Here is a 15,493-nt window from a genome sequence, read left to right as displayed (position 1 = left end):
AAGAAGAGAATCCTACCATTTCTCAAGGTAATAATATGATAGCAAGTTAAACTCTTTCAAATTCTAAAATGAACTGAGATTTTGCATGATTTACAATTATGCTTTTAAAAATTCTCCACAATTCAGAGTTCTCAGTATCAATAGCTGGCTATATGAACATATAAGCAATAGTATTTTTAGATAGATAAATATTACAATAACTTTATAATATTTCTATTTGAGAAAATAAAACTCAAAGGATATTACTTAAGCCTACAGCTTAGTTTTAACATTTATTTGAGAGAAAGATGATTTTTTTTGGAAAGTGTTATTTATAATCATTAAGTCTTACCTGAGGATTCCAACTTGGATCTAATTTTTTAACTACAGCAATATATTCCTGCATTGCTTGGCTGGGGCTTGAATCACCAAGTGCTTTCCATGCTTCCCTGTAGTAATATCCAAAATGGCCTATCATTAATTATGTAAGAAACACAAACAGTATATTTCTTGTTATTATTAAGAAAAAGGCACACGTTTTAATGGTCACAAGATGTAATAAGCCATAGATGCACAGCCTTCTATTTTTGCCTTTACATTGGTCCATAGCAATACAGATCTTATCAGCCCACCTAAGGAGCCCTTTTAGACACATTTTACCCCTAATCACCCTTCCCATGAAATTTTAAAATATATATTGCATATTTGTTGAATATAAGAAGACATAAACTATTGTAATATCTAAGATTTTAAAACTCCCTCAAACCCAAATTTCACCCCTGCTGAGAACACATGGTCTACAGACAACAGGAATAGTTCCCACCTAATGAGTTAACTGTGTTTATGGCATTTCAATAATGTGTTCACTATGCATCACATAAAACAATACTCTGTGGGAAATGCTTCAAGCTCTTATTTTAAGGTGTGAGAAATACACCTTCCCCTCCTGCTGTTATCTCATCTCTAACATGCCAGTAGCAGAGCCCGAGGCCTTGGGCAGGGACTTCACAAGTGAGGGGGCAGCAAAGACAGAGAAAAGAGTACTAATGAATGAGAAGGCAGGGACCTCCTGCAGTTTAATAACCAAGAGCAATACTTCAGTCCTAAGCCCCCTTCTGCACTTTCCTTCTCTTCTTTTCTGCCAGCTGCTAGACCTGGCCTCCTTCTTGGCTTTTCCCTGCCAATTCTTTCTGCCTCCAGCTGGGAGGTATAGTCACTGATCCACTGTAAAAGATAAGTCAGTCTCAGAGTTTTTCCATTACCCGTCTTTCTGGGGTTTCCTAAATTTATTTTTAATCTCTTGAAATTTACTTGTATACATCCTAACACTTTACCCCAAATATACATTCTTCAAAGTAAAGAAATTTCATTATTTAATACTATTAAATAAATGTATATGAACCGTATTTAGATTTCCCCAAAAGGTTCTTTATAGCTTTCTTTTTCCAGACGGGGAGCCAATCAAGACTCACACATAACACTGAGTTTCAAGTATTTTTGTCTTCCATGATACTGATTTTTTTTAACAGTTCAAACCAGGTGTTTTATAAAATATCTTTCAATTTGCATTTGTCTGATTGTTTCCTCACCCAGAGAGTTTTCTTGCCAAAAATGATTAATCATGATTAGAATCAGGTGAAATATTTGGCAAGCACAACATATAGGTGAAATGTCATTTACAATTCATCACATCAGGGGGCACATGACAGGAGTTTGTCCCATCATTAGTGATAAGAGTCAGGATGTAGTACAAGCAGTATCTCCAGGTTTTCTCCTTGTAATTAATAAGTAAACTCTTGTTGTGTGAACTCAGATTGTGTGAATACTGTTCCCGAGTTGTTTTTCATCTAATGGTTTTTGCATCTATTGATGATTCTTGCCTGAATAATTATAATCGTAAAGTCTAAACTTTTAAAAACTACTAAAAACAATGAAAAAAATAGGAAAACACAGGGGAGAAAGTAATGGTGAAGTTATAATTCATAAATTTAAAAACACAAAATATACATCACGTAGTCTTATAACAGTAATAAGATGCCAGTCAGAGAACTATTTGTTATCAACAGCATAGGAAGCTTGAGCCAGAAAGAAAATCAAAGCACAGCTTCCTTCACTGAGAATGTTCTACACAAAAGAAGTCAGCTGAACTAAATAATTTTGCTTAATGACATTACTGATTTGCATTTCAGGTTCAAGCTGTGTATCTCCTCACAGCTGGGTGACAAACAGTTCCCAGACAGGGAACAGTTCAGGAACAGTTCAGGTAACTTGTTCAGGGAACCACATTTTGAACAGCACTGCTCTGGAAAGAAGGTGAGAATCCAGTTTTAGTGCTTCTTTTCTCTGCAACCATATTTCACCTTTTCTTTTTAAACCCTTCCCTCTCTACTTTTAATTTCGGGCGGATGCTCCAAAGTCCTTTCTTCTGTAAGTTTCCCTATTGTATATGATTTATCTCTTTTCACTTAAACAAGGTAGGAGGATATAAGGCCTCATATGACAGGATGTAATCTCTGAATTAAAAAAAAAAATTCTAGGAGGGCATAATCTTTCTATGTATTCAGGAAAGAAGTAGGCTCAGTATCTATTTTTCTTTCCCCCTCTGCTCAAGAGGTTATTAGAAGTACTTCTTTACCACGGCAGGCAAGGAACAGAAGAGCATTAGCGATGAGGAGAAGAAATTGGGGAGGGGAAAACAGAGTAAAATACAGGGATTTACCCTGCTCTGCTCCCTTGCCATCCTCCTGACCTTCTTCCCAGATCCCTCCAGAGAGAAGTGGTGAGCCATTAGGGGCTGTATGATAAGGAAGGAAAATTTCAAGCAACAGCTCTACTGGTCACTCTCTAAGAAGTGATTCATACGTGAGGAATGTATATCAGTTGTGAACTACTTATATACCAACATCACAGCATAAGAATCCTTTAGGAGACTTATCTAAAATCAGCTTCTTTTAATCTCTCTCCCAACTGCCTGTCATTAGCACTGCCTACAGCAGAAAGAGATTAATATAAAAATAATTCTTTAATCTGCTTACTACTTTCTAATTCCTGAACACCTAAACCCTTTATAACAACCACATGAGATCCCAACAATTTCTTACCATTTTTGCTTTCCTTCAAAGTCAAAGAAGCTTGGTTTAGGTGTATTGCAATTTCCAACTTTGACCTAAATGAAGAGGGTGGGCAGAGATAAAATTAAGAATTTATTTTTCAAAAAACTGCCTGAGAAACTTTTAATTTTTAAATCTATTATGTATACTTTGTAACTATAGGTTAGAAAATATCTACAACTATATAAAATAATAAAATGTAACATTCTTTGCAAAAGCAAACCAAAAAAATAAACTTTAAATAGAGGCTGCTTTGGCTTATTGCATAAAACAACTGTTAACTAACAGTATAACACATTTAAAAAATGAATGATAAACAGTTACATTCCTAAATTAGACAAATTATGTATATATATAAAACAAATTATAGATCTTGTAATCATGCTACCATTTATAATGTAGAAGAATTTTTAAATATGCAATAAACAAGCTTTAAAGTACAGTTTATCAGAATTCATCATACAGTCTGTTTATGCTGATTCTCAACACCATCAGCATTTTCTCTCTCTCAAACTCCAGAATAAAACACACTATTTTCAAGTTTACGAAACTAGTCAGTATAAATTTAGATGCTAAAAGCCATGAAAAAATGTCAAGGTTCTCAACGACAAATTCCATAAATTCTATCTATTCCACAATAATCTTCTCTTGTTCCTGGTCAATACTTATTTTTAATCCTCAAACACCTGCAGTTAAACTACACAGTGATTATTTGCATTATGAATACGCATAAATGAAATTCACACAAGTTAGAATTTACTGCACACCTTGATTCCCCTGCCACAAGTAACCTCCCTTTCTGATGAACTCTCACAACACTTTCTCCCTCTCTGCGATGGCACTTTTCACATTTCCCTTGTGTTAGCGAGGTTTGTGTAGTCTCATCTTTCTATAAGAATAAAGTCTCTAAGAAACTATTCTTAACCCACTAATTGCACATAACATCGTGTCTAATTGAAGGCAATTAAAAAAAAAAAGTTTGTTGCATATGGAATGTATACACATTAGGCATGTGTTCAACAAAATAGCTACCCACTATCTCCCTAAAGCTAAATACCACAATCTGAACCCTACCTACTTCTCTGGGACCTTCCCACTACCTCCTAATACTCCTAACATACGCATTTTGCTAAAATCAAACTGATGGTCTACTCATTAACCCGACTGGTCTACTCAACTGCCTTAAGAATTTTCATTTTTATTCTATTTTTCTCACGTTATTTCCCTCAACTGAAAAGCCCTCACCTTCTTCCCTCCACTTTTCAAAATGCTACACTCCTTTCAGTACCACTCAAGGTTCAGATTCTAAGGAACCCTTTCAGTCTACAATTATCTCATTCAGCTCTGATTTCCTAATAACTATCATCTCTATTATTTGCTTAGTAATTAATCGCATGGCTCTCTGGCCATTATTAAAGTGTACAGTGACACAGGGGCAGTCCAGTGAGGAAGGGACAGGGAGAAGAAAGGATGAAAGAGCAAGAGCTGTATTTCTTAGACAATCACCATAAACCAAAATCTTCACATAAGTCAAAGGAGCCACACAACAATCCTGTTAGGCTTGTCGTTACATACTCATTCTATAAACTAGTACAGAGAAGCTGAGGAGGATTGTCACTGCTCATACATTTATAAATCTTGAATCAGGAGTCAAGACTTGACTCCAGGACTGACACCAAAGTCCAATACTCCTCTCCTAGACATCACTCTGTTTTGTATGCTACATAGAATCCAGGCTTCCATTCTGGCATCTCTAAAATCACTTGAACTACAGGATTGTTAGAAATATGAAATGAGATAAACTATTAGGCGTCATAAAAATAGCGGTCCAGGGAATTGGATGTGTGTAAAAGTGATATAAATATTTTTCTTAAAAAGAAAGAGGGACTTGTTCTTCCCTTTCCCTCTGCCCAGGCTAGAAGTGATCATGGAAAGATCTTATTGCAGCAGTGCTAAAACTTTTTGGTCTTGTAATCCCTTTACACTCTCAGAGACTGAGCCCCCCAAAGAGTTTTTGTTTGTGTGGATTATACTGATCAATATTTAGCAGATTAGAAATGAAAAGATATTTTAAAATGTGAATTAATTAATTTTAAAAATAATAAACTTGTTACATGTTAACATAAATAACAAAAGTTTATGAAAAATGACTATATATTTTAAGGCAAAAAATATTTAGTGAGAAAAGTGACACAGTTTTACATTTTGTAAATCTCTTTACTATCTGCCTTAATAGAAGGCAGGTGTATTCTACTTCTGCATTCAGTCTATTGTGATACACTGTTTTGAATGAAGAAAACAACTTCACACAGATACATTATTAGAAAGGACAGAAGTATTTTAGTAGCATTTTGAGATAACTGTAGATATTCTTCTTTGATATCACACCAAATCTCAACAAGTGGCAGTTTCTTCAAGGATGGCTTCTTAAAGATTCTTCCCTGGTGGCTCAGATGGTAAAGCATCTGCCTGCAATGCGGGAGACCTGGGTTCCATCCCTGGGTCTCGAAGAACCCCTAGAGAAGGGAATGGCAACCCACTCCAGTATTCTTGCCTGGAAAATCCCATGGATGGAGGGGACTGGCAGGCTACAGTCTATGGGGTCACAAAGGATCAGACATGACTGAGCAACTTCACTTTCTTTTCTTTCTTTCACAATGTGGAATCTGAAGCCATATAAACAAAATTTTTATACTGTTACATTAAAATCCATTGGTCTGACTCACATACTTTGAATGCATCTTCTATCCACACATAATTTGCAACTTCATTCCCTGCAACATCTGAAAATACTTCACTGAGTTATGCAGATCTTCCAAATGTTGACCTATTTCATTACACACACAACAGTAAAAGTTCACAATCACTAAAGTCAGCACTAATCTATCAAAAACATTTTTCAGTATTAGGAACCTGTCAAGATCAGGTGGCAGATACAGATTTTCCAAACCTAATTTTCACTTGAAGGCTCAAGTGTTGTCACTGGCCACAAATACCAGCAGTTGTTTTCCTTTAAGTGACAGTCTGACTTCTCTCATTTTCAAGAAACTGTATGCCAAATACTCAAGCTTGAATAAGCATATTTATCTGTAAGTTGCTGTATTAAGTAAAAAGTATGCATGTTGACAACAGACTGGTTCCAAATAGGAAAAGGTGTACGTCAAGGTTGTATATTGTCACCTTGCTTATTTAACTTATATGCAGAGTACATCATGAGGAACGTTGGGCTGGAAGAAGCACAAGCTGGAATCAAGATTGCTGGGAGAAATATCAATAACCTCAGATATGCAGATGACACTACCCTTATGGCAGAAAGTGAAGAGGAACTCAAAAGCCTCTTGATGAAAGTGAAAGAGGAGAGTGAAAAGGTTGGTTTGAAGCTCAACATTCAGAAAACAAAGATCTGGCCCCATCACTTCTGGCCCCAATGGCATCTGGCCCCATCACTTCATGGGAAATAGATGGAAAAACAGTGGAAACAGTCAGACTTTGTTTTTTTGGGCTCCAAAATCACTGCAGATGCTGATTGCAGCCATGAAATTAAAAGACGCTTGCTCTTTGGAAGGAAAGTTATGACCAACCTAGATAGTATATTAAAAAGCAGAGACATTACTTTGCCAACAAAGGTCCGTCTAGTCAAGGCAATGGTTTTTCCCATGGTCATGTATGGATGTGAGAGTTGGACTGTGAAGAAGGCTGATCGCCGAAGAATCGATGCTTTTGAACTGTGGTGTTGGAGAAGACTCTTGAGAGTCCCTTATACTGCAAGGAGATCCAACCAGTCCATTCTAAAGGAGATCAATCCTGGATGTTCATTGGAGGGACTGATGCTAAAGCTGAAACTGCAATACTTTGGCCACCTCATGCGACGAGTTGACTCACTGGAAAAGACTCTGATGCTGGGAAAGGTTGGGGGCGGGAGGAGAAGGGGACGACGGAGAATGAGATGGCTGGATGGCATCACCGACTCTGTGGACATGAGTTTGAGTGTACTCCGGGAGTTGGTGATGGACAGGGAGGCCTGGCGTGCTGTGATTCATGGGGTCGCGGAGAGTCGGACACGACTGAGCAACTGAACTGAACTGATGCATGTTGAGAAAAGTGGGTAGCTCAACTTGCAACTCAAAATTTACACAGGCGTTTTTCTTCAAAACAGCCAACAATAATTCAGTATGCAGGAGACATATTTTGTGTGTACCCCTATTTCATCACACAGAACATTAAAAAGACTTGTATTCAAGAGTTAAAATTAAATAAAATCGTAATTTTTACTGCTTTATCAAAGGCATTTTAAAGTGAAACTGGCCTTTTTCTTTTTAAATTCAGTCAGTCAGTTCAGTTCAGTTCAGTCACTCAATCGTGTCCGACTCTTTGCAACCCCATGAACTGCAGCACGCCAAGCCTTTGGGTCCATCACCAACTCCTGGAGTTTACCCATACTCATGTCCATTGAGTCGGTGATGCCATCTAACCATCTCATCCTCTGTTGTCCCCTTCTCCTCCTTCCCTCAAACTTTCCCAAAATCAGGGTCTTTTCAAATGAGTCAGCTCTTCGCATCAGGTGGCCAAAGTATTGGAGTTTCAGCTTTAGCATCAGTCCTTCCAATGAACACCCAGGACTGATTTCCTTTAGGATGGACTGGTTGGATCTCCTTGCAGTCCAAAGGACTCTCAAGAGTCTCCTCCAACACCACAGTTCAAAAGCATCAGTTCTTCTGTGCTTGGCTTTCTTTATGATCCAACTTAAATTCAGAGTACACAGTGGTAAAAAAAAAAAAAAAAAAGTTAAAAAATATTACTGCTGCCACTGCCTTGATTCATGCTAACACATCAGCAGTTTTATCCACCATGACAGCACAGAAAAAAAGCAAATACAAACATACTTCGTTTTATCGCACTTTGCTTTATTGTGCTTTGCAGACACCGCATTTTTCACAAAGTGAAGGTCTGTGCATACCCTGTATCAAGCAAGTTTATTGGCACCATTTTCCCAATAGCATTAGCTCACTTCATGTCTCTAGGTCACATTTTGCTAATTCTCCCACTATATCAAACCCTCCACTAGCAAGAAGATTACAAGTCATTGAAGGCTCAGACGATGGTTAGCACTTTTTAGCAATAAAGTATTTTTTAACTGAGGGATGCACATTTTTTTAGACATAATGCTACTGCACACTTAATAGACTACAGTATAGTGTAGACATAACCTTTATACTGGAGAAGGAAATGGCAACCCACTCCAGCATTCTTGCCTGGAGAATTCCATGGACAGAGGAGCCTTGTGGGCTACAGTCCATGGGGTCTCAAAGAGTCAGACACGACAGCGATGAACACTTCAACTTTCATGTGCATTGGGAAACCAAAAAATTCAGGTGACTCACTTTATTGTGATATTTGCTTCATTGCAGTGGTCTAGAACCAAACCCTCAAATCTCTGAGGTATGCCTGTAGTGTCTTAGTATTATTATGAAAATAGTTTTGACTTTATATTCTCTGAAGTCTGAGGGATTCTCAGGGAGGTCAGTAAAGGGGGGTCAGTTTGAGAATGGCTAAACTACAAGACAGAAAAAGACTGAGCCCCTGGATGATTACATGAAGCAGACAGAGCACCCTATCAGCCCTAGATCACCCATCTCCAGCCCATTATCTGAGGTGAAAATAAAAGTTCAGCAGCTGACACAGAAGCGTTTGTATTCCCAAATTCAAAGAACAGTTCTGGATCCAGAAAAGACTGGATAAATAAAACTACAGGATTCTAGGACATCATTAGTAACACTTTTCAAATCATTAGATAATGAATCCTAAGCTATGAAACAGAGTTATAAAATGTAGCACTTTAACAGAGCATCACCTAAACTCTGTTCTCTCTGATATATACATGATATTTTCAGGGCCCCTGAAACAGACTGTTTCAACCAAGGCTGCCAATGGTAAATGCCAGTGAGTCAAGTCTACCCAGGTTAAAGTAGGAAGATGTGTTGAGTATCTCCACTTGTGCTGGTGGTGAAGGCTCCTCAATAGGAGTTTGAAATTTTCATTGTCCTCAGGTTTTCACAGGTGTCAGTCAGTTACCTTTTGTTGACACAGTGCAGGCTGGTGAATGTTAACTGCTGTGATCTTTTTGAAACCACTAAAAGATGCTAGTAGAGCCATTGGCTTATCTGAGACTAAGAGAACTATTATGTTAGGTAAGTTTAGGTCTCTGCCTGAGAAAACAAGGTTCACAGCTCAGTTTATTTTTAGCCTTTTCCTCTGACAAAATAAGAGTGCTATCTGGAATAGAAAGTTAAATTATTTTATGAGAAAAGTCGATTTTATGAGAAATGTAATTATTGTACGAAAAATTTTGATCCACCATGCAGGAACTATATTGAACTCTCAACTCTGTTATTCTATCAAAGACTGCTATTTTTAATACCACCGCAGAATTGATAGAAACAAAATAAATTCTGATAGAAACAAAATATTTTGAAGAGACTGATGAACACTGTATGTCCTAACTTGCCTAAGTAAGCATAATCTTATTCTCCAATTCTTTAGTAATTATTCTCTCATAATGAGGAATTTTATTTTCAGACAGAATCTCTCTAAACACTCCAATGTCAAGAGGGTGAGGCATGTACATCTCTTCCAGACTATCTGGATGAAGTACACCTGAGACAGAATGGTTACCAGCTGGCAGGTGATGATCGTTCACTGACGACTTGGTATCAGATAATTAACAATGCTGATGCTAATATCAATAAAGATATGTCACAGAGAGGAAAACAATGTTTCTGGGAAATGTGGAGAAAATTACTCTTATCCTGCCCAGAGAATCATCAGTCAGCCATGTTACTGGTCCAAACACAATGCTCAATAAATTCTTGTTAAATAATTGAAAGTCTCATTGTAATGTTATTAGGACAGGACTAATGACCAAAGAGAAAATAGATACCCAGAACTTTTGCAAGAGAAAAAATTCTGAGGCCAATTCAGGGGCAGTTTTCATTGAACACTATAATTTATACCATTTGTCCCTACAACTATATCTCTCAGGTCACTTTAACTGATATTCATCGATCTTCAAAAGAATCTTCATCTCAAGTCAGTATATTCAGTTTATGATACAGAGGGACCCCCACAACTATTTCTTTTTAAAGAATATAAGGGGAAATAGATAACAAGAGGCATAAAATGGGCTACTATTCAGAACTCCATTGCTTCCAGTGTTCCAAAGCTGGAGTCTTCCTCAACTTTTAACTCTTGTCGGCAATTTTCACATGTTTAAATCTAAACTCCTCAGGTAACTTTTGTAAATCTCTTGATGGCAAGTATCATGATATTTTTGCTTCTCTGAATCCCTCACAGGCATAACACCCAAGTGTTTTGCTATAAAATATGCTAAACAAGTATTGTTGATTATGATAAAGCAATAATTTTTCCAACCCAATTACTCTCTTAGGATAAATAAAAGGTGTCTCATACGACATTATTGTATTTCCAATACCTCCAGGTAATTTCAAAGCCTTAGAGTCAGGAGCTACAAGCTAGTTCTGGTTCTGACTGTTTACTCATTTTGTAAGTGTTCTGAAACTGATGAAGGGCATAAGGGCAAGGTCACTAACCAAGTCGGGAAAGACCCAGAAAAACTGTCACTCAGTGTCAGCTAAATATCGCTCCTAGGATAGCAGACAGGTCCTTTCCCTGTCCAGAATGAAGCTAATCCTTAGACGATTAAAAAAAATAATAAAGAAAAACACATACAAACTTCATTACACCTGACCATTAACCAAACAAGCACTTTCACCATCTGTTTTTGGAGGAAAGAGAAGGCTTACGGTCGCGCTCCCGCACCCAGCCCTTCCCTGCTACTTTACCTGCTTGTACCTGGCATACAAGTACAAGAGCTGCTCCCTGCTGGCCACTTGCACCAGGCCTTGGAGGTGCGCTGCAGCCTTTTCAAACAGCTCTGCCAGGCTCCTGGATGCCTCGATCTCCGGGCTCTGGAGGGATTCCACATCCCCGGAGTCGTCCCCCGAGCTCAGCTCTCCGCCACTGTCGCCCGTGGTGGCCCCCGAGGGCAGGAGTGACGAGGCCATGAGTCCGCCTGTCTTCTTCGGACCGGGTGGCCCACGGTCCCGAGCTCTAGTCGCACCCAAGCTCCCCTAACCCGCGCTCCCTCGCTTAACTCAGCCTCGCTCCCTCTATACCCCTGCTCTCCCTGGGCGTGCAGGGAGGGCCCCGCCACCGTCTGCTGCTCTCCCCCGCTGCCCGGTCTCTTCCGGCTTCCCCAGGCTAACAGGGAGTTCGGCCTAGCCCAGATGGCTCCCGCGGCGCGGGGGTCCGGGAGCAGCACGGCCAGGGGTCCCGGAACAAGGGCGGCGGGGGGCGGCCGACACGCGCTTGGGGGCGGGGCGGGGCGGGGCGGGGCGCTGGCGGGGGCGGGGCGAGCGCAGGGCTGCCTGCACGCGGAGCGCGCGCCCTGGGTTCCGGATTCCGGTCAGTTCCGCTCTGGGCCGTAGAACTGTGGGGGGACTTATGGGACCGCGCTGGACTAACGCTGCTTGGAGAAACTGTCCTCAATCGTTGAGGTGTCCGTTAGCCGTTTCCTTGAAAATACCGGAACCCATTCTCGGGTTGGGCCTTCTGGGGCGGGGAAGGAGGCCGTGTATTTGAGAGTGTATCGGTAGAAGTGGAGTCCTGGGAAACTTGGAGCTGAGGACGAAGGTTCCGCCTGAGCCCGCCTCCCCAGGTTTTGTGTCCCTGTGCTGTGCCTAGTCGCTCAGTCGTGTCCGACTCTTTGCGACCTGATGGACAGTAGCCCGTCAAGCTCCTCTGTCCATGGAGATTCTCCAGGCAAGAATACTAGAGTGGGTTGCCATGCCTCCTCCAGGGGATCTTCCCAACCCAGGGATCGAACCCAGGTCTCCCGCATTACGGGCAGACTTTTTTTTTTTAACCGTCTGAGCCGCCTCGAGAGGTCCCAAAAGGTCCTTGGATGCCTGCATCCGATGCTGGAGAGTTGGTTTTATCTTGAATAGTGAAAGAGAATTTGGGAGATTGGGCCTTCAGTCCAATCTCTCCATGTCTTGCGTTGCACGCGTTCATAACCATCATCTGTCAGAGGTTTACGGAACCCCATCCCAAGGGCCCTTGGTAGGATGCTTCTTCCCAGCTCAGCCTTTGCCAGTGTGCTTTGGCAGACACTGAGAAATGAAACTGAAAATGCCCTGCATAATTCTGCTCTATAGGAGCTTCAGTTCAGTTCAGTTCAGTCTCTCAGTCGTGACTGACTCTTTAAGAAAACTGCAGAAAAACCTATGACGTGATTATAATAGTGTCAAAGGAAATAATCAATAACCAATCTGTATTAAGAATAGAAGAGAGTTTTATTTGAGCAGAACTGAGGACCTTCGTCAACCTCTCAGTAGCTCTGAGGAGTTGATCCGGAAAAACATGGTTTTCAGCAGTTTTGTATCTTTTCAGAATAAAGAACATCAAACCTGGTAGGAATACATTCTCTCAGAGTTCAAAAAAAGAGAGAAAAGACAGATTAGCTTGTACACAGCAAATCAGTGTGGCTCTGGCACCTAGGAAAGAAGCCTTATCATTGAAGGAGTAGTAGAATTGATATCCCAGAAAGGGAGGCGTTTATCTCTATCTGCAAAGGGGACGTTTTTTACTTCTGGATAGTGCAGCCTTTCTTCAGTAATTAAAGCAGATGTACTGATTCATGGGGTCGCGGAGAGTCAGACACGACTGAGCGACTGAACTGAACTGAACTGAACTGAACAATGCATGTTTGATGGAGTACAAGACCTGTTGTTCTAGTTGGCATAAGTGAAAGTAGTGAAAGTTAATCGCTCAGTTGGCATGCCCATACCTCGGTATGTGAAAATTTCTTCCGTCAATAGTTAAGTTTTACTGAGCGGTTATTGTGTCCTGTTGTTCTTGTTCATTCACTCAGTCATGTCCAACTCTGAGACCCCGTGGACTGCAGCACGCCAGGCCTCCCTGTCTCTCACCATCTTCTGGAGTTTGTCCAAGTTCATGTTCATTGCATCGGTGATGCCATCTAGCCATCTCATTCTCTAATGCCTTCTTCTACTGCCCTCAATCTTTCCCAGAATCAGGGGCGTTTCCAGTGAGTTATCTGTTTGCATCAGATGACCAAGTACTGGAGCATCAGCTTCAGCATCAGTAAAAATTCCAGTGAATATTCAATGAACAGTGCTTTTCAATAGAAGAAAACAACAAAAGGGAAAAGACTAGAGATCTCTTCAGGAAAACTGGAAACATTAAGGGAGCATTCTGCCCAAGATGTGCAGAATAAAGGATAAAAATGGTAGAGACCTAGTAGATGCTAAAGAGATCAAGAAGAGATGGACAGAATACATGGAAGAACTGTATAAAAAAGATCTTAATGAACTAGATTACTATGATGTTGTGGTTAGTCACCCAGAACCAGACATTCTGGAGAACAAAGTCAAGTGGGCCTTAAGAAACTCTGCTCTTAATAAAGCTAGTGGATTCGATGAAATTCTAGCAGAAATATTCAAATCCCTAAAAGATGATGCCATCAAAGTTTTGCATTCATTATGTCACCAAATCTGGAAGACCCAGCAGTGGCCACAAGACTGGAAAAGGTCAATCCTCATCCTAACTCCCAAGAAGAGTACCAAAGAATGTGCTGAAGATGGGACAGTTGCACTCATTTCCCATGCTAGTAAGGTCATGCTTAAAATCTTGCATGCTAAGCTTCAGCATCATGCGAACTAAGAACTTCCAGATGTCCAAGGAAGAGGAACTAGGGATCAAATTGCCAACATTCGATGGATTATAGAGAAAGCAAAGGAATTTCAGAAAAACGTCTTATCTCTGTTTCATCGACTATGCTAAAGCCTTTGACTGTGTGGATCATGAAAAACTGTGGAAAGCTCTTAGATGGAAATACCAGACCATTTTACCTGTCTCCTGAGAAACCTGTATGCAGGTCAAGAAGCAACAGTTAAAACCTTGTATGGAACAACTGATCAGTTCAAGATCAAGAAGGGAGTACGACAGGGCTGTCTGCTGTCACCCTGTTTGTTTAATGTGTATACTGAGCACATCGTGAGAAATGCCAGGCTGGATGATTACAAGCTGGAATCAAGATAGGCGGGAGAAACATCAACAGCCTCAAATATGCAGATGATACCACTCTAATGGCAGAAAGCAAAGAGGAACTAAAGAGCCTCTTGATGAGGATGAAGGAGGAGAGTGAAAGACCTGACTTAAAACTAAATATTTTAAAAAACTAAGATCATGACATCCAGCCCCATAACTGCATGGCAGATAGAAGGGGGAAAGGTGGAAGCAGTGACAGATTTCCTGTTCTTGGGCTCCAAAATCACTGCGGACAGTGACTGAAGTCATGAAATCATTGCTTCTTAGCAGGAAAGGGATGACAAACTTAGTGTTTTGAAAAGCAGAGACATTACTCTGACGACAAAGGCCCGTATAGTCAAGGCTATGGTCTTCCCAGTGGTCACATACAGTTGTGAGAACTGGACTGTAAAGAAGGCAGAATGCCAGAGAATCGATGCCTTCAGACCGTGGTGCTGGAGAAGACTCTTTGCAACCCCATGGACTGTAGCCTTCCAGGCTCCTCTGACGATGGAATTCTCTGGGCAAGAATACTGGAGTGGGTTGCCATTTCCTTATCCAGGGGATCTTCCCAACCCAGGAATCAAACTCAGGTCTCTTGCACTGCAGGCAGATTCTTTACCATCTGAGACACCGGAAAGCCCCTATTATGTCCTAAGTGCTGTTAAAAAATAAAACAAAAACAGAATATTCATCTAGTTCTCAAAACACTCTAACAATCACCATTGGAGTGGTACAAAGAAAGTGTTGTAAAGAATGGCTATTCCCCATGTAGGGTTAGGCTTTAGATGGATAGACAGAGAAAAGGTAGACAGGATGAGAGAAGAGAAAAGGCAGGAAGGTGAGAAAGCCTGGATCAGGATTCAACAAGCACTACTTGAGCATCCCAGTTGTGTCTCTGTTAGTCCCCGCCTTCAGAGTACTCACAGTCCAATCAAGGGATGGCTGATGAACAAAACCTTGCCATTAGAAAAGGGATAATAGTAACTTACTGAATCCCTTCCTATTTAAGGGACTTAGCCGTTAGTGCTTAAGGTAGGTACAGTTATTTCCAGTGTAAACAAATCAGCACACAGGGGTTAAGTAACTTGCCCAAGGCTGCACAGCTAATAAATAGAAAAGGAAAAAATCAAAGTTCCAAGTTATTTTAGTCAGAAATTAGTCCACATATGGAATAATAATGGGAGCCCTGATGGCCCAGTGGTAAAGAACATGCCTGCAATGCAGGAGACTCAGGTTCAATCCCTGGGACTGAAGATTCCCTGGACATCCCCTGG

General features: G+C 40.5%; 1 protein-coding gene across 4 annotated transcripts in view; it reads right to left on the bottom strand.

The window, feature by feature from the left end:
* The window catches only part of ACBD6 (acyl-CoA binding domain containing 6), a 199,940-nt gene extending 188,263 nt beyond the window's left edge, over positions 1 to 11,677 (bottom strand). The window contains exons 1-3 of one of the 4 annotated variants that reach the window (XR_016039600.1): positions 10,949 to 11,675; positions 3,081 to 3,145; positions 332 to 428 (exon numbers count right to left, since the gene is read on the bottom strand). Coding sequence is in view for 3 of the 4 variants with exons in the window: in XM_088845295.1 (XP_088701421.1) it covers positions 332 to 428; positions 3,081 to 3,145; positions 10,949 to 11,170 (384 nt within the window). In the remaining variant the exon portion in view is untranslated. Of the gene's footprint in view, positions 1 to 331; positions 429 to 3,080; positions 3,146 to 10,948 lie in introns of all 4 variants that reach the window. The other 3 variants (XM_088845295.1, XM_088845294.1, XM_055419155.2) reach the window with 3 other exon arrangements.
* Between the last annotated feature and the right edge of the window lie 3,816 nt (positions 11,678 to 15,493).

This window comes from Moschus berezovskii, chromosome 17 (assembly GCF_049115385.1).
Source record: "Moschus berezovskii isolate FMDL1 chromosome 17, NW_MosBer_1.0, whole genome shotgun sequence".
Classification (NCBI taxonomy): Eukaryota; Metazoa; Chordata; class Mammalia; order Artiodactyla; family Moschidae; genus Moschus; species Moschus berezovskii.
The sequence above is the reverse complement of the archived record's forward strand: the minus strand, read 5'-3'. Positions and strand labels throughout refer to the sequence as shown.